The 26,701-nt window shown below is 39.9% G+C and overlaps 2 protein-coding genes across 3 annotated transcripts in view; both read right to left on the bottom strand.

Annotated features, from left to right (window-relative positions):
- Positions 1-505: 505 nt before the first annotated feature.
- On the bottom strand, positions 506-19,050 carry LOC107045278 (WD repeat-containing protein 47). The gene is made up of 11 exons (XM_015267484.2): positions 18,961-19,050; positions 14,284-14,983; positions 13,581-14,184; positions 13,154-13,502; positions 11,780-11,890; positions 11,584-11,662; positions 2,818-3,017; positions 2,359-2,528; positions 1,962-2,269; positions 1,660-1,882; positions 506-1,594 (listed from the first exon to the last, which is right to left on the bottom strand). The coding sequence occupies exons 2-11, from the start codon at positions 14,962-14,964 to the stop codon at positions 1,449-1,451; spliced, it is 2,871 nt and encodes a 956-aa protein (XP_015122970.1). The 5' UTR covers positions 14,965-14,983; positions 18,961-19,050; the 3' UTR covers positions 506-1,448.
- A 200-nt stretch (positions 19,051-19,250) lies between these two features.
- Positions 19,251-26,701, bottom strand: part of LOC107045271 (E3 ubiquitin-protein ligase MYCBP2) — a 56,834-nt gene continuing 49,383 nt past the window's right edge. The window contains exons 10-13 of one of the 2 annotated variants that reach the window (XM_015267474.1): positions 26,602-26,667; positions 25,518-25,744; positions 20,317-25,426; positions 19,251-20,099 (exon numbers count right to left, since the gene is read on the bottom strand). In XM_015267474.1, coding sequence (XP_015122960.1) covers positions 19,984-20,099; positions 20,317-25,426; positions 25,518-25,744; positions 26,602-26,667 — 5,519 coding nt within the window. In that variant the 3' untranslated portion in view covers positions 19,251-19,983. The remainder of the gene's footprint in view (positions 20,100-20,316; positions 25,427-25,517; positions 25,745-26,601; positions 26,668-26,701) is intronic. The other variant, XM_015267475.1, reaches the window with a different exon arrangement.

Below are 26,701 nucleotides of genomic sequence, written 5' to 3'. Positions count from 1 at the left end.
ACCTGAATGAAATCGAGATAGTCTCGGTGCGAATATTCAGCTCGCATTTGCAAAAAACATGCATCTTAGTGCATGTTTTTCGATTTCACCAATTGAATTGCTATGGGATAATTCCCACAAATTTTATTGAAAAATCTCAATTGATCGTCTATTTCCACGAAACTCGTGTCCTTTTGAATAGAGCGAGTGATAACAAATGTGGCGACATCTACTCGTCATCCAAGAAATAAAACTACGGCCTCGAATGCTACATTATCGACAAGAGATGATACCTGCAAACTCCCCGGGCTTTTCAACGATACTAACGAGAACCTTCTAGCTATTGCAAAATTAAAAATTCGATCTGTATCTTTTATTCAACTCCAACTTACCATTGGATGCATCACTCTTCATTTAGCCATCATCAGAGCTGTGTGAAATCTTCTCACCAGATATCTAGATGACAATTTAACGACTACGATGTACAACGTAAGCACCGTGGGGATGTGTTTTTTAATAGAACCAATTGACTTTGTACAAACCAATAGTATATAATTTATTGTTCTATATTTTGAGTACAGAGTAAAATTTAGAGAAGCAGCTACGGCGCAAGGCAATATTTAAAGCGGAAATGTTCAGTTCTTTTTACATGGAACATATAAATAAATGTCATGTCAATACATTGGGTCTTGTGTCAGGGATGATTGTGTTTATTCTCTATGGTTTCTCTTTTTTCTCCAGTTGACATCATCTACGGAAAAAAGACGCTATTTTTCATTTCTCTCAGAGAAATCATTATTGGCATAATCTATAATAGGATTGTATGATCCTTCTATATCGTTTTTTCAATCTATGTTAGCTATAACTCACTGATCGGAAAGGCATGAATAATTAGTTTATACGTTGGGTGACACATTTATTCGATAATCGAATTCAAGATAATATAAATTAAACAAATCTCCGGATTGAACATATGAATAATCAAGTATACGCTCCTCTAGGATAAAGAGCAAAATACAACTGTACATGAAGAATTCTAAGTTTAATAAACGGGTCTAATCTCATTAAATTTATTTACATCGCAATCTGGATATTTTAATGAGTCCATTCTCGGGACACATCCTGCGAGAATAACGAAACCAATAAAACTAGAATCAAGGAAACAAAAAAAAACAAATACTCTTGTATTCTAGAAATGAACCCGCGGATTTCTAAACGAAATCAATAATTTACTTCCTGCTATGCATACGACAGCCCAGTCTTTTGTTATACGTTAAAGAAGGAAAAGGATATAACCGAATTTGGATTCATCTTAATAATAATTGACATTATTAATAGCAACAATTTTTAAATCACGTAGAGTATTGAAAGAGCATAATAATAAAAAGAATAAAGAATTGTTGGTCATGGTTGATTGTGCGAAATAAATTAAACAGAACTAGATAATTCTGTCAAGTATTTAAAAAATTTTAAATTGGAGGTAATGCCCAAAGCGTAGCTGTTTTGTCTGCTGATGTACTGAGGAAAGAGAACTCTGTAGGATGCCATCGTCCCGAAATGACTTTATCCTGATGTTGCGCAACAACGACACTTGGCAATGGCATTGTCAAATCGCCTGGAAAAGATAATGAAAAAATAAGTGTACTGAAGTGAATAGAATGAAAATTAGATAGTGCTTACGTTGAAGATCAGTGAGAACAAGTTTGTTGTCATAGCCTGCCGTCAACAAGTAATACGCAGATGGTGAAAATCGAATGCTCCTGATGTCAGCCGCATGAGGTTTGAAGCATTGAACAGTTCTACCTCCACGAATATCGAATAATACGCAACTGCTGTCTTCGTGGCCAGAAACAAGAAGTCTGCCGGATGGATCGACACAAATTGCTGCCACTGGGCTACCCACCTGTAATTTCATGAAAATAATAATAATAATAATAATAATAATAATAAAATAGCAATATATTTGAAAAACGTCAACTTACTCTACTGCCAGGTACAGTCGCCGGTGTAACCATGTTGACGCAGCCCCGTGTACGAAGATCCCAAAATCTGACTGTTTTATCCTGTGATCCAGATACGAACATAGCTCCACCCCAATTGTAGAGGGTCAATACGTGCCCGCTGTGTCCACTGAGTGCTTGGAAAGGTGTTCCAGTTGCACAGTCTGTTACGTATATCTTACAATCGCCTGCTCCACCACTTATGAGTAAACTCGATTTATTCAAAGTATCTTCTAGGAAGCATAAATCACGTACTGTACCATCGTGCATTGTCAATTCCACCTCTTGACCTGAACATGAAAAATCCATTAGAACAATTGCAATTATTTGCATCACATCACCAAACATGTAATGCACGGCTGAGGAAAATAGGATAAACCTTCGAGATTCGAAGTATCTGCATTGAAACGCATGAGTTTAACTGTCTTATCATTGCTTCCAGTCGCCATGAGTTGACCGTCCGGTGTCCAAGCAAGGCAATAAATCGATCCTTTGTGGTGTTTCGTCCTCTTGAAGAGAACAGTCGGTTGATAAGTTTCATGATCCTCCCTGGAATTTAAAGTAAAAGAATAAATTAAAAGTACTTTCTTTCGTCACCTCGTTCTCAAGGCACTGTCTACTTTAATAGAATACCGCGCTACTATGTCGGTAATTAAATCAGAATCTAAAGTTGAGCAAGAAAATAATAAACTTTGAAATTTCTCACTTTCTCAATTCTTCGTTTTTAGACAAATTTCTTTAATGAACATTTTCTATAATTGCGCGAGACTATTCCCTGAGGATTCCTTCTTCTATTTTTTTTTTTAACTTCTTTTTCTACTAGACATGACGAACTCACCGAACATCATGAAGTTTCGGGTAGGCACATATTCTCAGAGTTTTCGAGTTTGATCCAACGGCATATAATTTTCCATGTGGATGAAATTCTGCACACCTGACTGCTTGAACATCCTCCAGTGCTGTTACAGGAACGAATCGAGGTCTCCCATTACTTCCGCTGCTGCCATTCGTTACATCTACATCTGGCTTCGGCTCAGGCTGCAAGAAATCCAAACAAATGCAATTGTTTCGATTGAATACTTGATTGAAGAGAATTCGTTTGGTTAAGATAGCAGTCCGCGGACTCGAAAAAATTGACGTAAAACATGAAAAAGAAAGTGTTTTGAAAAAGAAATTCAAATTTTTCTCAAATTTCCGGTCACTAACTTTCGTATAACTCAGTGGCTCGCGTAAACGCGGCCACAATTACCACAGTGGCATCGCTTTTACTTTCGACAGTGACCGCGCCTCGATGAACATCTTGTGATAGATTTTATCAAGATGGATACGCAGCTACAGAGACCCTAGATTGAATATTCCTAAATGAACCTCCATACGAAATTCGATCGAGGTACGCAAAAAATTTAGAGAGTTCTCCATATCGACGATATGGGTTTTCATATCCGAATCATCGTTTCTAAATAGCCAATGGTTTCTGCGATTTTTTAAATTGCATTCCCTAGATTTCTTTGTGGAAATCATGACTGAGTGGTTTCGGTGGACAACAGCTGTGCCAGTGTCCCGGTTTTCTGAAGACTGAATCAAATTACTTGTATCATCATCCACATCATCTTATGTACACATTTTCGGCACGAAATTTCACACATGGTGAATGCGAAATATATCACAAATGTCTCCTTGCATCATTATATCACTGACGAAAATTATTAAAAATCCTTCAGCATGCGAATAGAAGAGGAGTTATTGGCAAGGAAGATATATTTCTTCTCTATTCATCGACTACTTGAGAATGAGGTTAAATCGATGATCTACGCTTTCCCAAACTGATTAACGAGCCGGAAATGTTCGACTTTTACAACGTTCGCTGTGGAACAGTGAATTTTAGTTGGTTTCGATTTTGTTTTTCATATTTTTCCAAAACAACTGTGGATGAAAAGCCTACAAATGTAACTCTCTACGCATTCAAATAGAAATCGACGATGAAACGAGAGTCGAGGCGTATTTTAAAGTAATGAGAGTGTGTCTATTTGAGTTTGAAACGAATTTATAAATTTATAATTGCCCTTAAGTCGCGAAGAGTTTCGCAATGTTCGTCCATAACGTTGATAAAATTCATTAAGCCCCCCCCCCCCCTAATTTTACAACACTGAAAGAGCTGAAACTATGAGGTGACTGCGAGAGAGGTACTTCCGAAGATGACAGGTCTGTAAGTGGTAATTGCGTATCGCAATAATAATAGTTAATGGACTAGTTTTACAGTAATACCTTGACTCCTGCCCCAACGCATAATCAACCGGTATTGCAAGATACCTTTGGTATCTGCTGATTAAAATTTCCGGTCGATATTTTAGGTACGACTATTAGGCAAGTTTACATTCACGCGATCCGATCCAATTTTACACTTCTAACTTGACTTTCACATTTCTGACTCATTCATCCATTTTACGACAAAAAAAAAGGTGTAATATGGATTTCATAAATAATACTTTTCCCGGCATAAAGATGAATATAAATCGAGGTGAATTTGACAATTGATTCTTCAAGGTGAACAATCCAAGCATGACCACGAATGATCCACTTTTTAAATTAGTTATACATGTAAGAGAGCGACAGTTGTTTGCATTGCGAAATCGGACAACTTTCGAATGAGCTTTCAGCTCGACACAGTCGACACAGTATTCTAGTCAGAATAAAAACAGAGAAAATTATGGTGTTGACGACGATAGCCAAGCCTAGCTCAAATATTGAGAATGCTAATTATAACCCTAGGTGAATAAAATTGACGCAACATTAATAAGCATTGTCAATTTACCATATAACTCCCTCTCCGCCTAGAACAATCCTTCTTCATGTCTCTTCTATGTCTTTCTCCACTGCCATTCCCATGAATTCTCGTTAAACCCGCAACGCACTGATCCTCAGATTCCAAGAGATTCTCCATTGATCTCCTCGCATTGCGGAAATTATTTTTTGAATTAGCTTTGACTCTGTTACCATTTTCATCATTGTACTCCTCCCACTCGCTCATGTCGCTACGCACATCCTCCAGTGATCTTGTTCTACCAACAGAACAGGTACATGGTGGAACGCTACTTCTTCCAGTCCCATTAGACGCACTTTTCGTTTTGCTTCGCGATTTTTCCATGAGCATCATTCTATTGGTAAGTGCTAAAGGTGGTACTTGAACAGTCATTGCTGATGATGGAGGTGGTATGGCATTTCTGTACATAGGTGTCAAATAATAGTAATCACGATTTTTGTTGGATCTCATCGGTGCTGCTAGATAATTGTAATCATGCGGGGGAATGTGGGGTGTTACCCAGCGAGTGAGAGCTTCCAGTGGCATCGGACGATAACAGAGAGATGGTCCACGAGTTGCTGGATGATTGCGATAAATAGCTGGCCAGGGACGGTGTTTCAATTCCGGAGCGAATCGTGAATCCATCCTCGGATCCAAAATACGAATATCACCCATTTATTCTTTTTAATAGCACCTTTGCGTGTCAACGTTATTGAAATGAGAAACAAGCGGGAAGGTGAAATCACTGGGTGACGCGGAGAAAAGTGAAAAGAAATCTCAACGGAGAGAGAGAGGGAGAAAAAAAAAGAACAGGTATATTCGCTAGTGCAAGACGATACTCGCACCTTGCGCACACGTTTCACGCCTCCGAATACCTTCAACCTGTCTCCGCTAATTAAATGCTCCAATATCAACAAAAAATTTCTCGCCTGATTTTCACCACTTTCCAACGTTGTAAAAATCAAATCCTGGGTATCAATCAGTCATCCATGACAGAGGTTTTGTGGACCAAGTCAATTATTCTCCCGATGTTTTCTTTCCTACAATATTTTACGTGTATTCTGAATATCCATTCTCTGCACTGACAATAATCACAATCACTTTTCAGACAATCCACTCGAAATAAATCTACCGAAAATATCATGCACTACTCGGCGAGAAGAATTTTTCTCAAGAGCACTCTATCATGTTAGAATATGACGTGATATTCCTCTTGAACAAACATATCCGGTATTCTCATTCAGCCTCTCTATCTCACTACAGAATTATTAAAAAATTGCAGTAGAACAGCTGCTGTAACCGAACTCTACAGAGTCTGGTGAACGAGTGCGTACCCATCAACATTCTCTCCAGTAACTACTAAGCGAAGAGGTTCGACCCACTTCTTTTCTCCCGTGTTTCCCTCTCTCTCTCTCTCTCCCTAATTCCTCTTTTTTACTTTCTTGCATACAACTAATCCCTGAACACTCTCTTTCAACTAGTACGCTAATCAGCTTTACGACGTGTAATTACCTTTAATTATTCAATGATGATGTTATAACATTTTAAACTGTTAAAAGGAACAAATTATTATATTTCCCAACATCGTGAGGCTACTTTCACTTGTGAAGCACGCTGGTTTCACATGTCCTGGATTAATCCAATAGATTTCAATGAGATTTCATGCTCATTCGTTCATGATAACCGGAAGTGACAACGGGATGCGATTGATCTTCGGGCTATAATCTGATGTAATGATATAGCTGGAGAGTAGGTTACACTCGCTGTTGGAAAAATTGTACACTTTATGTTCAAAAATTCTTGCTATGGCTGTAATTTTGATCCCTGTCTGTCACTCAAGAATCGTCAAATTTATTATTCCCATTTATTTGTCAATGATGATTGATTTTGTTTTTCAATTTCGTGACTCCATTTTAAATAGTTATAAATAATTACATCCTTTCATTGGCAAGTAGATGCAGATGAAAAATCTCGTTCCACTTTCATGTTTTTTTCCTGCTGTTTTCATTTTCTTCATTTTTCGAATCAAAACGAGGAAAATTTCACTATCGCCCCCGAGTGCTATGATCCAGCACGAAAGGCTGTATAATATTTTCTCAGATTGGACCGCTCAGGCGGGTCTAAAATATCGAGCATCAAATGTCGAAAAATAGGTCAGATGATTATTGCAAAGTAGAGGGGACATAATAACTGACAATCTTGGACAACTACTTATTGATAAAGTACCCATAATTTTGATCCATCTGAGAAAGTCTAAAGGCGACGACGGGAATGGAAATTATCACGATGGGTTCGCTACAATGACGTGAAAGTAAATTTTTCCGATAATTAAGTGGAAAAAAATAGTTTAAAAATTGACAGATCTGGATAGTGATCTTCTTAATTGTGAGATAAATTGCCATTTCAACGGAATGAAATTCCTGGAGTCTCTTTAACGGAAAATTCACTTCAATAATAACAACATTAATGGTGACATTAAGTATTTGCAATTCTATGTGCCACGTCGACTAAGCAAAGGTCGTTGAAACGATGGGTCGAAGAGTTTATGATAAAAACGGGTCCTCTTAACCGACTTTCGTGAATGAGGTACACGTGACCAGGACATTCTATACTACTCTGTCTATACTGATGAATTGAACAACTCAATTGTAGCGGAGGAGATCGAATTATCAATGTTTTCATGAGGCCTCCAGTAAAACCAATTCATAAATTGAAACAGAGTGACGGATCATTTGTAGGCGGTCTACAAAATAACTTCATTTTTGAATTTGAACACAGTCAACATAACGTAATAATCTATAATTGAAGAGATGACGTGAAACTCCACCGATATTATCCCGTTAATTGGAAAAAAAATCATGAATGTCAAATGGATCAACAGTTCTGCATGACGATTGCTTTTTATTCAAAACAAATGTTAATATCATGAGCATACTGATGGAAATGCGAAGGTAAATGAGAAATATGGAAATAAAAATGGTACAAACAACCGCCCACATTATTCCAACGAAAAAGGAGATGATCAGATTCATGAAAAGTCGTCAACAAAGGGAAGTGAATAGGAATTTAATTCAATTCGTATGAACAATTATCGAACATTGAAGTTGGGAGACTGTACCAAACAAAAAATGGAAGCTGAATTGGAATTCTCCTACATCCTGTGAAATTAAGTCTTTATTGCAATTTTCTACGTGTGAAGTTTCAACGACGAGAACATTTCATTTTTCCGTTTATGTATAGTTTCAACTTTAATTTCTCCAAAACTAATGACGTGGAATATTTGATTTTATAATTTAATGGCCATTAGCCTCAATAGCACAATACCGTAATGTGATATCGATCAGTCACAGATTGATTTCAAAGGTAATTTCGAGCAATGTCGAGTGACTAAGCCCCTCGGAGCGTGAACGGGGTCTTGTGCCCATGCATGGCACCGCAATGACGTCATCGAGTCGCCTCGGCATAAAACCACGGAATACCAAAGTCAAGTTTCAAGATCATACTGTCCCTTTTCAATGAAGCATTAAATTGTCCTTGATTTTGATAAATAATTCTATCAAGAATACCTTGTCACTTTCCTCCCAAATGGGATCATCCCATCCCCCAGATGAGCCCGACGATCCTCTGCGTCCAGTGTCCCAAGAGTGTCTTTTAAATCCATCAAGGGAATCTGTCGAGAATCTCCTCCTATCACTGGACCCTCGTCCACATTGACTTTTCTTAAGATCATCGTTAGATCCATGCAGTGCATCACTGCTCAATTTTACACTGAGATTTGCCCGTGCATTTCTATTGGCACCAGAGATACAACTCTTCAAATTTCCAGTGGATACACTCCCCAGTAAATCCTTATTTCCATGTATTTTCTGGCTCACCGAATTTCCGAGACAACGATTTCCACTGTCTACTGAATCTCTTTGCATTGGTGGACGTTGCAAACTTGTCATCGATTTGGCGACGTAATCTCTCCTCAGAGATGAGTTGAAACTGCCAAAGTTCAACTCTTTCTTGAGGCATCCCATAGAGCTTCCCATAGGATTCTTTTTCAAAGGACTGTAAGAATCCTTTCGAGCATGATTTATAGTGCCCATGGAGGCTGTCAACGGATCTCTTCGAAGAGTACTTGGAAATGATGAAGGATGAATTTCCTTTTTCATGGTAGATGTTGTACCTAGTGAGCTGCGTCTTCCAAGAAAATTCAAATTGTCCCTTCCCGGGGACATTGTATTCGCTGAGCTTCGGCGATTTGTGCAATTCTCCTTGGAGTGTTTACCATGAATATTGCAGCACCGATCGATTTTTTTATCGATTCTCACTTGGCAAGTATCATCTTGCAGTGTAACGTCCCTGAATAAGGCCTCCAATCGACGAATTGCTGCCTGTTGATGGGACATTTTGATTCTCTGTTATCTTCTGTGATGATTATTTTCACGTTGCGAGTAATGAAAGTGTTTCTACTACTGTCAGTCTGCATTCATTGAAAAATTGAATGCGTCCCAACACACGTCCGACGGCTTACTGGAGTGTGGGGAAATAACACAGGGGCGTCAAAGGGGTCCCCCCCGCGTGTCTCAACTTCCCCCTCCAATATCAATTTCTCGAGGTTTTTTCGCGCCGAGACCAACTCACCATATTAGGCCAAACTCGTGTGGAGGATTATGCTGAGAAAATAAAATTAGCACAACTCCTATGAGCAATTGTTCATGCAGTCATCAAACTTTACGTCGCTTGATAAATTAATTGCTACTCAGTTTATTGGCGTCTTCTCAACTGGATGCATATTCTCATGAATTAATTAGTAGACATCATTATTTTTTGGCGAAGATATGCAGGACAAAACAACAAATAAATAAACATTTATTGTGGGCCCTTGTGAACAACCTACTTAGGGACCAGACGGCCAATGTAACGGGTCATCGCGGGAAACATGAACTTGCACGTGCAAGTCAAGGAAAAGGACATAAAAGTTTATAGCTTCGTGACTCAAGGTAGCGTGGAATGCTGCCAGATCCACTCAAATGTACATTCACTGTTGAATAAACTCAAGTGTTCTAGGGTCAATGTTTGAATATCTCTTGACATTTATCATCTTTATTCTAAATCGTTCGCGAATGATTGCTCTAAAACGGGGTATAGAGCAATGATTACCGATATTTTTCAAATTACTGTCATTTATTATTTAGCTTTGAAGAGTGATTAATCACTGAGAGATTCCTACTTGATCAACAAAGTTGTCGATTTTCAGACCACAACATTATCTACCGGCGTTAATTTTTTTTTCCAATTAATAAATTATTGAAAATTCAGAATTATGGAATAGACGATTGTGACTAACTCATGTACAAACTACAGGTGACACGAAACAGTCAGTGCCAGATTACCACTAGTGCAATTGGTTGGTTTGACGCCTACGGAAGATGCATGTCGATTGCAGTTCACCTTGAAAATGTACGTACTTACGTAGACAGAAAATAATTTTGTATATGTCTTTCATGAGCCACGAGAAATAAGATTTGGATTACGGGAAGATGATACATCAGTATGAATTGCATTGTCTTAATTTCTTTTCGCAAGGACACGTGAATGTATTTGCTCAATGAACACTGGAGACCTTTCATTGCAAACTAGATACGGAGGAGATAATTACTATCTCTGTTGTGAATCACACTGGATAAATACACCGCCAGAAAAAAAATCCAACAAGAGGAAGTACGCATTCTCTGATGACATGTGTAAACCACCCACATTCAATGCACTTTTCGATGCTAATTTCAATGTTTTCGTATTGTAATATGTCTTCGGATATCAAGCGATTTGTGTAGATGACATCAATCAGATTTCAATCCTTCATAATATGACGGAATATTTGGTTCCATGAATACAATAAATCTTTGAATCATCATGGTAGATATTTTTGTCTCTAAAACAATGGAGACTGGTTTGTAAAGAATTGTAAAAGGGGTACAGACTTGTCTCATTGGGTATGCAAATGCCATTGAAATGTACAAAAAATATTCAGTTGTTGCTTCTGAATGGAATATTTGCAATAGACTAAATTGAAGTTTCCAATTTTTGTCAACTTTGTTCTTGATGATGAAAACTTTAACAACTGCTATCAACAACAATTGAAATTGAAATTATCATATAGTTTGCAACACAATACTGTTTTTTTTTTTTTTTTCAAAAATCGAAAGATTGAATTGAAAACCCTAGTTTCGATGCCCTCTTGACCGTGTTCGAAGATAATGCAAAAAAGAATTTCTTCTTATCCTAGACCGTTGGGGAGCAGATGATTGGTCATGATGATTCATTGATTGTTTTAATCTTTTCCGCCACAAAACAAGTCCATTTGAAAGCATATTTCAAATTTATTAGCAAAAAGAATTGTACTAAAACGAAACGAAAGCAATTAGCCACGTGTTCTCGTGAATGCAGACTAAGGAAAAACTGATTGTTGCTCTTGATTGCTACACACGTGTAATTTAATAAGATGACCAGCTCTATTTTCATTCCGTCATTATCTGTACTATATTGATAGATCAATCGAGTACCAGTTGAGCTATCTGAGTCACCAAAGATACTTTTAAATGTTAAAATAGTACAATTTAAAATAGTCTGTAGAAGGAAAAAAGTGAGAATTGCCCTCGTTCTTCGTTTGCAGAATGAATCGTCATTACTGTCCCATTTTAGTCAATTTTGGTATTTTATGTCATTGGAGTCTCATTACGCTACTTCAATTGGCTTTGTAATTGAGAATAGAAGTTGCAAGTCAAGAATTATAGCGGTTTACTTTTTTTTCCTTACCTTGCCTGAATTCACAGTGTCGTAGTGATCATCATGGAGTCTCGATTCGTAAACACTAGTTGCAGTTGAGTTTTGTCTCCTGCCAAATTTATAAACAAAAAAAAGTCGAGTAAACGAAGCACTCCATTTATTTTTAGAGTGCGAGAGTTCAAAGGAGATGAGTAGATGTAAAAGGAAAATTGATTGAATAACTCACGAAATTGGATCCACACCGTTGAGTCCTGGTTTTGGAGATTGTATTCCAGACCTATTCGGTGTAGCTGGATGGACAGGTGATGGACCTTTACTCGCCAAATTTGATTTGTGACTGGAAGAAGAAAAATAATTATGATTGATATTTCTAAGTAAATGTTTTGTCAAGGGAACACTAACAAAAAACTCTATTCTATTCTATTCTATTATTTTTATTTTCTTTTCTATTTTTCAAATGTTGACGCTCTCTGGATAAGAATAAATAACCGACTGTATTCCAACGTTAAAATCATGTGAATGTTCTGGTTTTTACCGATTCGCAATGGGTGTGGATGAACGAGATGTCCGTAAGCTACATGTCTGACTGTGGCCATTGAATTTACCGTAAACAGGTCGATTATTCACCGAAACACTGACTCTCTCGGCGATACGAAATCGTGGAACAGTTGGTTTGTGGTACATCATTTTGCGTCTCTATCAAATACAATTCAAGGTAGAGAGAATTAAATATTTACATAAAAACGATGCAATTACTGAACTTCATCTCACAATATACCACAATGTATCATATCGCAATGTAACTATGCGACGCATAAAGATGAACCGATGCAACGAGAGTGTAGAGTACAACTGAAGAATACAAACAGCTTGAGCCGCAGTTAGTTGCCGGCTAACGCTCGGCTTCCCTCGCCACAACAACAAAACTATATCTTAGCCAACGCCTCCATCACTCGTTGCTTTCATTTCTTTATGCCTGTACGAGTGGATGTGTGCTCTTGAAATGAATATCAATTACACAAATGTGAATGTTAACACTATTTCACTGTTGCTGATTTTTTCTAGACAACGGTGATATTATACTCCCTGTTTTCAGAAAAAACGAATTGACGGAATGGCAATGTATACACGACGGAATAATTTCACGTGGCAACCGAGAAAAAATTCTCTTTGGTACATGATAAGCTTGAAACATCTAGCAGCTGTCGCATGCTCGCAGCAGCCGAGGGGGCCGCTGTTTCTTCTTTGCTGATGTCTTTAAAACGATATTATAGTTGAAAATAAAACACGTGGGGAGACTGAATGGGGGAATCGACTGTGTTCACTTGCACTCACGTATAACATATTTGGATAAAACGATTGATTCGGCATGGGTTTGCCCACCATTAAGAAAAAATGTCACACTTGACATTTCACGGTGGGGTAATTTTAGCTCGTTAGACGAAATTAACGAGTGCACGCCCCGAGTTGTCGTCCATTCGCTTCTCATCTCGTCTCTAAATTTTGATACGCTTCGTTATTAACTAATCGAACAATTAGCGAAAGGTTGAAAAGTTAAGTGCTAAATTTTGTCTTTGAAAAATTATTTCAAATTACTCACGTTTCGTTTTGCAATCTGTTGTCAACCAATTGGGCAGATATTGGTGCGGATAACTGTCGCACAAGTTCATCCCTCTCACGTTCCTTAAGTTGAATCGTCTCTTGAAGTTTCTGCTTCTGTTTCTGATACTCTTTGAACAAGTCGCCATTGTAACTTTGTTCAAGCTGTTGTTCACCAGTCATAGGACCTCGACTAGAAATGACCGTGGATTCCGGAGTCTTCTGAGCGAGACCCACGGGTTTGTCAGCTAGAGAATCTCTCCTTGAACTTCTAGCGGTTGACGGTGCGGGAGATTCTCTTCCGGGCACGCGGCGCTCTGGTGTCGATGCTGCTGAAGGATCAACCTTGCCTGATGGAGGAGAAATCAAAATTATCATGGCTAATGAATGTGATTACTATGAGAAAAAAAAGAAGAATAATAACTGACCATCAGGGCTCTTAGACTTTCCTCGAGCTGTAGAAGGGAATTTCGAGTGTGCGGCATTGGCAATAGCCTCCTGAATCGATGGCAATTGTTGAAATTCAGCATAACTCGAACTGAGGAAGACGTCCCCTTCATTCTCAAAGAGTCTATCGACACTTGTGTTCATGAGTTTATTATTCTTAAAGCCAGTTAAATGAAAACTAGCGAATGATGAACGAGACATGGGATTTATATCACCAGTGGATAACGCCATGAGAGCGGCCGACGGGAGAGTGGCATTTTTGGGTCCAGGACTCCTCGACCTGAGCCCTTCAAGGGCGGGTACCAAACTCCTAGACATCATATCCGCGGCGGATCTGGGCCGGGTAAACGGCATTGCACTGTGTGGAAAGGTCTTTGGTTTTATCGGTGTTATGAGCATGTGCTCCGTCCATGATGTCTCGAGCGAGGGTCTTTCTAATCTCTCAACATCAACATTGAGGGTTCGCTGTGCAAATGGTACGGCAAATGTGTCAGGCGGAATACTTTGGAGCCAGGAGAGGAGGCTCAAATCAGAATCACTGAAGCCTACAGAACCGTCTAGTAATCTCGAAAAACTCATTTCCACCTGAAAATATCGAGGGAAGGGAATTAGCCATCTGAATGATCGAATAAAAATAAAAATAACAATAAAAATATCAATGATTTTCATCGTTGATTGTCATACCTGTTCACTCTCCTTGGATCCTGTGGCCTTAGCCTGACAGTAATTAACACAGGACTCGTATAAAATTCCCTTGATTATTAATTGTATCAAACGATCATTTTTGGCGGATGTGATGGGATGATGATTGGGATCAGTCTTCCTATCTCCAGGTAAAAATTTCTCCACCAGTGGATGAACCTCCCGGAAACATTGGACTCTTGCATTGCTCGGGTTCCAGTCTTTATACTGCAAGTGATCAGTCAATCTTGGCAGAGTCAGAAGTAAACAAAGACTGCTGTACTCTTCTTTAGAAGGCGCAACTTTCTCAAGGTCGCTCAATACTTTAACAACTTCCTCGACAGCATTGTCAACACTGCTCCCATTTGCCCCGCTAATGACATTTGCCTCGGACTTTATACACAGGAGCTCTACATACTTGTGCCGTAGTATTGAATAAGTAAATTTTCGCATATCAAAGTCTGGTAATGCCTCCAGAGGCTGAATAAACTCCAGCACATCGTCCCATTGTCCGTCGAGTATTAATTGCCGTAAGAATAGCACATCGTCACTATATTGACCATTTATAACTCCCGTTTCACGTTCCAGTGACAATTGAGATATATGAAGGTCCCGGCTGTGAAGAAATTCAAGGGTCAGACGCACCACGTCCTCCTCGCGCAGCGTCAGGTGCGCCGCCGGCATCACGTACCGAATCCGCAACCTGAAATAGTTGTCAAATTCAACATCTTATTGTTCTATCAGCAGCTGACATTCACTAATTCTCGCTTCATTAAATAATCAGTGCGCATTCATATTCATTTTGACAAAATTACTTCAATCATTATTGTGCTTTCAGCATTCCTAGGGATCCCTATTCGTGCAGAAAATGGGGAAAATTTATAATTTGCAATCGCCCAAAGTGAAACACAATATGTACATGTTGAATTGTGGAGAAAAATCTCCAATAAGTATGTCTTTTCTGTTTTTAGATGGAAAAATATTTTCTTTTTCACTTTCCCGATCTCACAGTGCACGTCTATACGCACGTACTCACTGGTATAGAGTGAAGCTCCTCGGTGGTTGCCTTTGAAAACCACAAAAAGCTATCTTTGAAAGTATTCTGAACCGCGCAGTCTCTCGACTGTGTCTGGTGAAACCTTTTTCCTCTCAAAGATTTTTCCAGTCTTCTCTCTTTTTTTTTATATTTATTGTTTCATTTTTTTTTATTTATACAGAGGTAGCCCTAGATTGTAACTTCTTATTCATGTCCTGAGATACAAATGAATTCCGCAATGACAAAGGTAACTTACACAATTGGAAGATTTTTAAGATTATCTATTACAACTATTGAAAGAATAGTGTTTACTCGACAAAAGGTGAATTATTTCATTCAAAATTTGAATACTGGAACGTTTAATGGATGCTGAGGGTCAATTTTGCATGCCTTTGCATCTTTGAAATTTATTCCTGGGGAGAGCGACTTCCAGTAATGGCACTGGTTTCATTGAAAGGCGTCACCTTTGACCTCGTCGGCTATGTTGTGCCCGGCAACGAGTTTGCACAAGAAGATGGGAAACCGCCGGCAACTACCCCTTCCCTCTTTTCCCTCCTTTCAAGCTTCTTTTCCTCTTTATCAATAACATACATTCCATACCACGGTTCAAAACAACAACACCTGTATGTATTCTAAAAAAATAAATGCCACGTAGGAAAAAGAAATATGCCAGAGTCACCGGAGATCAACGAAAATTCGCAACAATTTATCGTAATTGAACGTGAGATTTATCGATTCACCGACGTGAATAACACAATGAACAACACCGCACGAATAATGATGATAATATTATAATCATTGAATGGAAAGTATACAGAGGCGGACGTATAGCGGAACCGGAAGTGCGTGCCACCGAGTAAACAAAATCGGGCGGCACCCAGCAACTTCTCATAACAATATATGATTCTGTCCGCAATGTCAATGACAAGATAAACAATACAATGACCTGGTGGCTTTAACGGCTGGTCAGATTAGATTTTTCATGAATTTTCCATTCGGAGATCTGCTGCATTAATGTTGGTCAGAAAAATCGGGGCCACAAACAGCCGATGGGTTTTTATACGTGAACTGACGTGCCGAGACGTTACTTGGTGCAATGTCCGTTCCGGCCCGAGGGTTCCTCATAATTGACCAATGTATGTGTGGATACCGTTTGCTGTGTGCATGCCCACCAATATCAATTATCATTACAAAAATAAGATGAGGCAGATGATTTTTTATGATAATAAAAATCGAACGGTAAAGAATCAATCCATTAGAGAGACTCATGAATTGTAAATTGAACGGAATTCAAACGGATACATGAAGTAGGCCTCATACTTTCGATCGTTGATTTTCATGCCTATAAGAAATTTCTCAAGATGTTTGTCATCTTGTTGCTTTGAGGAGAAAAAATTGTAATTTGCAAGAGGATTTCACCGACCTGAAAACTCGAGGGACAATTTTCCATATAAAATGAACACAATGTTGGGGGAATTTACTCACTTGCCGAGTGTGTCCTCCGAAATATCCTCAACTACAGTAACCGTCGACGACGTCACCACAACCATTGTGAGGTCATGGAAAATTGCATCCCACGATCCCACAGTCAAATTTAATTTAACGATCACGATGGAAAAATTGAAATTTTCAAAAAGACACGGGTGGGTGCACAATAACTCGTCAATAAATTCAAAAGCCCATTGATCAATGATAAAAAAATTAAAACAATTGATGCATTTGATTTTCCGGAGAAGGTGAAATAGTACTAACACGATCCGCAGAATAAGAGGTAGTGAATCAAACTGAGGCTGTGCGCCAAGAGCGGCGCATTCACCTTATGTGCTACAGCACAATGAAGTACAGAAGACTCACGGCAGTTAGCTACTATGCATAGGAGCCAAGTAACGTCGACATATTTATCGTATAAAAGTAAAATGGATAGTGAAGGGGTAGAATCACTCAGCAGGGAGATACAAGGGACGTTGAAATTTTCTTCTCCATGGGGAAACTCGACATGAGCAATTTCCGAGAATCACCTCCGAGAGATTGAAACGAGTAATAATCCAATTGCCGTTAATCGAATTGCTAAACGATGGCTATCAGAAGATTGTTAAATTGCACAATTGTGAATTCTTCACGGGATACAGTCGAGGTAAATATTTGCCTTAAAATTATTATCGTTTGTTAATTGAAAGGTCATTAATCTGTGTCACGTTCCCCTCTTTCATGCACATAAACGAGGTGGCAAAAAACGTCCTATCAATTTCACATCTTAAACGTCACACTCTAGATATTATAGAATTCATATAAGTGTGCTAGCAAAAATCCGTTACTGCTCTTTACTTGGGAAGAACAAAAAAAAAGGGCAAGGAGAAGATGAAGCGAAGTATTGGAGTAGTTACGGACAGGCGAGACATACAGTACGAAATAGTGTGAAATTGTGGAAATCATGTGACTCATTTACACGTGTTTCCCCATCATCCACGAACGAGCATGCGCAGATAAATTTTTAAGAGATCGTCTGTCATCTAAATTTTCAAGTGGAGACTCCAGAAGGGCACCTCTTCGAAATATTGAGGAATCCGTAGCACGAAAAAAATGTATATTCATGGGACATTTTTTGTCCCTGTTTTCAACTCCTCCGATATTCCGATTATATCTCCCATGCAGAAACAGTAGAATATGTCAATGTTGCCCGTGGATAACGGGATCCCCTACGATAAACCGAAAACTCGTTTCAATTCCATGATATAGGCTTGAAAAGAAGTAAGACAAATTGTGCCCGCTTCAAGACATGCTCAATTATACCTGCGAGAATTCATTGAGAGAACAGCATTAGGCGGCCTTCTTTCACACACAGGTGCGGCGCAGGTACATCATGCTACGATGAAGATGAGAGAATAGACATCGTACTAAAAAGACCTGCTTATCGTTGATTTTATTCTCGTATTCCCGGTTTATGTGATGAGTCCAGAGCTGGACATTATTAATCATCACAATGTCTCGTCGGGTGTCTAAGTATAACGGTTGCTCATCTACATTGTGTTTATGCGTTTTTTCTTCCTTTTTCTTCCACAGAGTGCAATAAAATTTTGTTATTTATGCACCGACCATCAATTCTGGTTGGTTGCATGGATGCATGGATGCAAGCCCTGAATAATGGGGACACATTTAAAAGCGCTCTTTTAGGTTAGACTACAGTAAAATCACGAGTAATTAACAACTATCGATCGTGAGTTAGTGGTCTTAAAAACAAACTCTTTCAAAAAGACAGTTAGTTTGAGAGTGAATCTAGCGAACCATAACAAGTGAGACAACCGCTAGATGAATATCCGGAGATCGTAGTAAAATATAAGTGGATTGACATTATGTCGAAATGACTTGCTATTGAAATTTTTCCGACCGTTACATTTCCCATAAAATGACGAAAAATTATACTAATTAAACTGAAAATAATGACAAGAGCGTATTTTGGGAATAGTGCGCAACTGGAATGTATTCGAAAAGCATTATAAGAGCGAGCGAGTGAGGTTGTGTGGATTTCGAACGAATAATCAAAATGATAAGTGCTTTCTGACGAGATGTGTACGAGGCAAGTTGCATTACAAATACAGTAATGATGTAACATTTGTTGAATGGCGCGTAAATAAAGACTTACTTACCGCTGTCTCAGACAAAAAACGTCACGATAAGCACACTAATACACATACACAATTCTATTCACACCTCTTTTGCACCGCACGGCACTGGCTGCTGCTAGCAAATAGCCGTCTGTTCTAGTTTTTAGAGTTGAACGCACCGTGGCACTGCCAACAGTTAACTAGTACCACCATCTACTGCCAATCTCTGCAACTCATGAGACAACACTGAAAATATTTTATTCAACAATTGAATAAAAGTGGATTTAAAAAATTGCACACTAAATGAAAACACAAGCCTTTTTTTTCACCTTTTCATTACAAATAATGCGACTGCAATAAATACATTTCATGCGAATCAACGCAAAGTTCTTAATTTACGGTTTCCTTTTATTCTATTTCATTCAATAATAAATAAATAGTTGAGCGATGCGCCTCAATAGCGCATGCAAGTTTATATGGAAAAGTATAAAATAAAAATGAAAATTGATTGGAATTGAAAATACATTGAGTGATATTTGATATTCGTTTCTAAATCAAAATTATACATTTCACTTTTTTTCCTCGTAATTCGTATATCGAAATCTAATCTCACAGAATGAACACACATGACTCACTTACTTACTCACTCATTCACTCACTCACACTCACTCTCACCCTCTCCCTCTCTCTCTCTCTATGATTTGTTTTGCATGTTCTTTCGTAGAATACACAAAAATGTTCCTCAGTTCAATTGCCCTTGATCACTCTTAGAATTAAAATTTGTAACTCCTAAATATTTTCATAATCTGTTTTCCAATTTGAAAACGATCAATTGTCCAACGCTTATACATTTTCAAACGATTCCGTGTAATTACTCACAATAGAAACGAAAAGAAAAACTGATGACTCTCTCAGACCACAAAATATTATTACGATATCATCGACATATGATGAATGAATTCAATGTCAATTCCACAGCGGTAATTACGTTTACATTTTAATAATAAGCTAGATTTAGCCTCATTCAATAGTCTTTTCCTTTTCAAAATGAGACATGAGGAAGATTTAGAAGGTGTGGGCGTTGCGACAAATGCCGCAACCGAGGGCGAATTCTTCCCCAGTGGGCGGATGTTTAACGTGCAATGGACACTCGTCACCTTCCAGTTGTTTTGCTTTAGGGCCTGAAAGCAACCAATAAAATTATGAAAAAGGTGATGTTTTATGATTATGTAAAATCTCGACTAGCAATATTATTATATTATATGAAATTCCATGATACTTGACACTTGGCATCTTTATAATACAAATACTATTGTCAATTCCTTCAAAGCCTATAATTGATAATTGACTACAGCTATTCCACAGGTTTTCTAATGAATAAATAAAATAGTAAATTACCGGCAGGACAGGATGGGAGTTCGCTCTTTGGAATATTGGTGACACGTTGAAAGTCGTCGTGGCAGGGGTTACAGAAGTGAGTTGTCCCGAAGCAGAAGAAGACAGCTGTCGAGCAGCAATATCGACATTTGTACTCGAGGAAGTCCGCCCCATGCTTAGGACACATCTGAGCCCTTGCCACGTCACTGCAGCCACCACAAACCAGCTCGGTGGGGTCAAAAGACTCACCACCGAGCTGGGCATCACACCTTGCTTCACCTCCATAGTACGCCTTCTGGCACTTGTAACATACGTAATAAGCATAACGGTCCATGGCATACGCCGCTGGATTCTGATGATAACGACCGCCTGGAGCTGTCACAGCGTCTGCCTTGTGCAAGCCCTCGTACTCCAGTCGCATGAGTGCTTTTCTTCGGACGTCTGTGTAAAGTTCTTTTATACTAGTCAAATGTTCGGTTAAAGTTGGATGCTCCATGGAAATTTTGCATATGGGGCACAATGAGAAACCAAAGGTGATTCTTGGTCCCACCCATCTCTTCATCAAGACGTTTCGACAGCAATGAAGATGGAAAACATGGCCACACTGGAGTTGAATAGCAGGAGCACAGGAGAGTGCCTCAGTGAAACAAATCATGCACATATCGTCAGCATCTTGTTTCAACTGGCTGTCACCAGTGCCGATGGATTGGCACCGATGGAGACAGGGTAGACAAGTCTTCTCATTTCTAACACCTCCACAAATGTGGCCGCACGGGTGAATTCTACTGCAGGCGTTCTTAGCATGCTCTTGGCAATCATGATCAGAGCAGATATTGCCGATGGCCAGTAGTCCAGTATTTCCTGTTGTACCGCAGAATCGACATACACCCGAGCTGGCCCCTACGCTCTTTCTGGGAGTTCCATCTCTGAATTCAACGAGGGCCTTTAAAGTACGGCTATCTGCCAGTGCAAGGATCCAAAAGAGCTTTGTCCTTCCACATCCCTCGTGGAGATCGACCCTTATGGCCTCCTCTTCTTCCTTGCAAACCTGACGAATGTGCATTCTCGTTCGTCTATGGAGATGCAACACTCGATCACAATCGCCGCAGAGATTTCCACAGACGTTGCACTGGATGATTGCAGTCGTCTCACCATCATCATGATTGCTACAAGTTGGTCTCGGTGGAGGTGGCTGGCCATCCATTGTGTTCCACTGGCCCGAGGAGAGCCTCTCCACATGATCAGAATCGAGAACACACAATGATGAAAGGGCAAGCCACATTGTTGGAGATTTGAGGCACTCTGTGGGCTCTCGAATTTTCTCGTCGAGTTTTGTCAAGTTCAAGATATTTTCGGCAATGGCAGCTTTGGTTACTGAGGCCCATGCGTCTGACAACTTTCCAGCGGCCATATCCTTCAATAATTGGATTATAACTTCAGCGAGTTTTCGTGTCATGAAGCCTCGTAACCACCACCTTGAACCTAAGAAACTTTTTGGATGAATACTCGTTGCTAGAGTTATAGTTTGCAGGGCTTTTCCATTCTCCTTACCCTTAACTTTCACTTGAACTGTCAATGCCTTGGCAATACAACTCAAGAAGACGTCTAAAATTCTCAGGGAATGCTCATCGAAACCCTCAAATTCACTGTACTCACTGTTATTTACTACTGAAATGTCATTGGGTGGCATCCTATCCATACCTAAAACACCCGCTAACGAGTAGGGTTTTATTTCCGGTAGAATCCTTCGTAACACTGAAGTAACTTGTCTCTGAACTCTGGCCGAACCAGTGTGGAGAAGGCTAAAGAGATCTCTCAAGAGTCCCCATTGGTAAGACAGGTAATTTCGTCCCACAGAACTTCCACTCAAAGCAAGAACCATCGATAACATCTCGAAACAGTACGTGTCCGATGGTTTTTGGGTATCACTCGAGTCACTCAAAAGACTATTGATGGGAGTTGGTGAGCATAAAAGATGCTCCCACTCCTCGCGAAGTCGTGTTGTTTCTTTTCGAATGGCCTGAACAATGTGAGCACAGACTTGTTTCTGGAGATGTGTTAATTTACTTCGACTGAATAATATGCCAACCATATGCTCTCGGAGATCGTGGCTGTCCTCTAATTCATCATTACTCGTTTCAGCTTGTTCCATTTGTGGCTGTTGCTGCTGCTGCTGCTGTTGCTGATGATCACCTTGGATCAATTTACCAAAGACTTGAGAGGTGATGAGTCGAAAAACTTTGAGGGTCTCAGCTTCGCAATTTCGTTGTTGAATTGTACTCGAGCTCAATTGTCTTCCAAGTCTCAACGATTCACCGTCAATTTCTCCAAGAACTCGAATTTGCCTGATTCTCAAGGAATTATCGGGACCTTTCAACTCTAGCCCAATGATGTTATGCCTCGTATTACTTATGGGACAATTGATCCATCCTGCTGATCTACTCTCAATCTCTACAGATCGTAATTTCACCATTTCATCGAGATTGAGACCAGATTGAAAGGTAACGCTGGAGACTTTGTGCGTTAAATCACGGCAATTATCAATATGAATGTAAATAATTCTTGGAAATGTATGGGCTGAACAAATTATACTAATAGTCTTGGTTTTATTTCTGTCTTCATCTCCAGATTCCCAGAATGTCTCGGTGGAATTATCAGTGAGATGTCCAATCATCGCTTGACGACTCGATGCTTTTATCTCCACCCCTCCAGTCAAGTCTTTGAGCGCCTCGACAATTGATGTAATTTGTTGAGAATAAGTGGACTGATGGCTCTCGTGCATGCTCATTGTCATGTCCTCCTCTCCTTCACATCGTGACAAAATCTTACTAATGTTACTGAAGACATGACTTCGATGGAGAAACACATGATCTGCTGGGGTGAATTTGATGCCCCAGCATCGAACAGCAGCTTGTTGGAGTGAAGATCCAGGGGATGGCAAGAGCATGAGATCAGCGATTGTCTGGAGAAGAGTGTGAAATGCCATTCGTAGTGGATTGCCAGCCTCTCCAGCGATTACTAAATCACTCAGGGGGTGTTCGCAGATTCCAGACATATCTTGATCATCCTTCTTCTCAGTCTCGGTTTTATTCTCATCATCGCTGTCTGGAGTTTCCTGGGCAGGTGTTAGAGATGCCACAAACCACCACAGAAGATCGTGCAAACAGATGGGTTGAGTGACACTTCGCAAGAGCCAATTGAAAGCCTGCATGGCGTAGACTCTGCATGCAGCTCTCCTCAATGCCTGCTTCATAGCTAATTGAACGTGTTGGAGATTGTGCTGTTGGAGGACAAACAGCATTACAGGCCTCATGAGAATCTCCAGTCTATCAGTCGTTGGAACCTCATTCTGACTCGATACTATTGCCGATTGATCCATCGATGGGACTAGTTTCTGGAGCGCTGCTGATGGATAACACAGCAAGGAGGATCCTGCTTCGTTATTCATTTCACTGCTGCTGTTGTTACGCTTCCTCATCATTACGACTCTTCCATCATTGCTGTTCCTTGACCAAGGGGCACCAGTGGACATTGATACTGATCGATGAAAAACCCCACGAGTTTTGCCACCTTCAGAGTCACTGTCACTCATTGGGCATTCGGATAGAGGCCTCCCTGTGACTAAACCATTGTTAGAACTCTCATAAATATTTGCTTGCCCATTATGACGCCTCAATGTCTCTTCGTAGATGAATTTATCATCATCGTGGCTCTGAGAATGATGAAATCCCAAAGCTTGGAGGCACTGAAACGGACCAGTTGGAGGGAACGGCCCGGCTTCAGGAGGACTATAATTCTCTGCAACAGACGATAAAGTCTGGGATGGTCTCCTCTGTTGCTTCGGAATATTCACCCCCGAGGCACTTGATAGATCCAACAAAAACATGGCATTATTTTTCATTATTATGTGGCTCTCATTGCCACTCGGACTTGCCATTGGTGACAAGAGGCTCTTTCCTTTTCTCCTCGAAACACTCCCAATCAACCTCTTACCCCCTTTATTCTTACGTGCTTTCAAATAATTATCACGACACGAATCACAAATCAGATACCAACAAGTCCCACCGAAATCACTATCTCCGCAATTACCTGCCCAGCCTGAACAGTAGTTACCGACATTGTTGTACCCCATTCCTCCAGAATGCCAACCACATCCTGGATGCATCGTTTTCATGTGGTAGGTAACTGGATGAGGAAACATTAGTCCACACAATTCACACGTTGTTTCCAATTCTCCCGTGCCCTCAGCAGGGCTGAATTTTCCAATAAATTTGCCCCAATCTTTTTTCTTTCTGTTTAATTTTTTATCCTTCTCCTTGGATTTGTCATCCTTACCAGTTTTTTCACAATTTCGTTTGGGAGTTTTAATTAATTGAGATATGGGACTGGGCAGAACCGTCTGCTGTTCAATAGCTTGAAGGCAATTACTACTGAGTTCTTCCCACAGAAAAACTAGACTCTTCAATGCAGGCGGTAAAATAGCCACTGTGTGACACTCGGGTAATGCAATCAGTTTATCCGATATTTTCTCTTTTATCGATGAATCTTGTTTTTTCCTGTTGCGATTGGCATTGGCACCTGCTGCGGATCTCGTCAACGTCTCCAGAGTGCTCGGTTGAATGTGCAGATAGCTTCCAGCATTTGTCACCTCGACCGAGTGCCTTTGACGCGCTCGTTGCTCTTTAGTCAGTTGTTCTTTTTTATCGTTGGCTTGAATGACAGGCTGTCGTGTCACCACCAGAGCACCATTTTTAGGAAGCGTTGGGTGAAATTTAAGAAAACTGGCACAGGCCATAGCATCGTGAACTATTCCCTCGTGCCACAGGAACGCAGCAAACACAGCACGCAGACATTCAGCAACTGAAGGACTGATAGCTTCTTTCACTTTTTCTCTGTTCAGAGGCAATGATCGCGATGGATTCGGGGATTGAGTATTATTAACTGGGGAAATGGCACGTTTCGCACGGATTTTCACTCCTTTGGCATGATCTCTTCGGGTTACTTTTGGAGAATGACGTTCGTCCTTCGTGCCTGATGTTCCTATGCTGAAGTGACCCTTCATGGCAGTTGCTGGAGAATCCGGACTCGTTTGAGTCTGGGCCTGAGACATCTTTCTATTTTCTTGGGCATCCTATTTTGACAGGAGAAAATTTATTCAATGTTAATTTGAAATAATTACGATTCGTTCATTGCTGTGCGTATTTAGTGATGAAAATTCTTACTGATCGCTCTTTCTTGGGTGTATCTGGGGGACTGGCGATGCTGCCCTCGGATCGCATGTGCAGAGAACTGCAACTAGGACTAGGCGACAAGTCACGAGTATTCGCTGTACTGCTGATACCACTGGGTGACTGCGATGGATCTCTCGTGAGACTACTTACTAAGGCACTTGTGTCACTTTGAGTTGAGCCACGACGGGGGGACGTCACGCTGTCCACCATACCTGATACTTGTAAACAAAGAAAATAAAAATTAACCAAAACAAGAACAATGTGAGAATTATCAAATTGCGGATTGAAATGAGGAAATGCCAACAGAAGGAATTATTGACATGCTGACTTGTGGTGCTAGTTGAAGGATCAGGGATTAAATTCAATCATGCATCACGCGTGTGTTCATTTCATGTTTTGTCTTGTATTTGGTTTAGATGTATCTTACCTAGTGGCGAAAAGCCAATACTTCGGGGGGAGCCGTAGTGCAGGGGACTGCTTCCACCACTATCCCCCCCTCCTATCAAATTTCTCCCACCTGACAAGTTTTACATTTAATTTCCAAATATTTATATATGGTGTTGTGCATCGTCAGGATGTCCAGTTGAAATTTTCACTGACCAAAAAAATTCAGGGGAGGAGGGGATAAAATAGACACTGTTGTATTTTTTTGACCTGTTTCATTGGAAACTAAAGTAAGCTGTTGACATTAAAAATAAAATCAAGTGTCCATTTTTACCCATTAAGCTATTTTTTCCATGTGACTCCCGATCAACGTATGTACATCCAGCAGACAAAAGTAGTAGGATTGAATTTTTAATAGTGGATAATTTGCAGCTCATTATCAGCTAATTTTATACGCTTTCAAAAAATTTCCTGCTGATGCCATTGTTAAACAACGTGTCCATGCACCCTGGACACCCTGATTATGTTTCATGTTTTCATGAGAAAGTAGAATGTGAAATGCACAGTGCAATATTGGCAACGGGACAAAGTGATCAGTATCTATGTGACCATTAGTGATAGAGCAATAGAAAATCAAAGAATTTTGAACCTCATGCAAATCTGGATAGTATTGATGGAAGTATTTGAGTACCTGGAACATTAGTAGCGGGAGGAAAGAGGCAATTGACGGAACCAGTAGGCTGACGTGTGGAACCAGCTAGGATCAACAATGAAAGGTCAACAACTCATTA

The sequence above is a fragment of the Diachasma alloeum genome, unplaced genomic scaffold (genome assembly GCF_001412515.2).
Source record: "Diachasma alloeum isolate Michigan unplaced genomic scaffold, Dall2.0 Dall_scaffold_00906, whole genome shotgun sequence".
Classification (NCBI taxonomy): domain Eukaryota; kingdom Metazoa; phylum Arthropoda; class Insecta; order Hymenoptera; family Braconidae; genus Diachasma; species Diachasma alloeum.
Note: the sequence above shows the minus strand (reverse complement) of the source record. Positions and strands in the feature narration are given on the sequence as shown.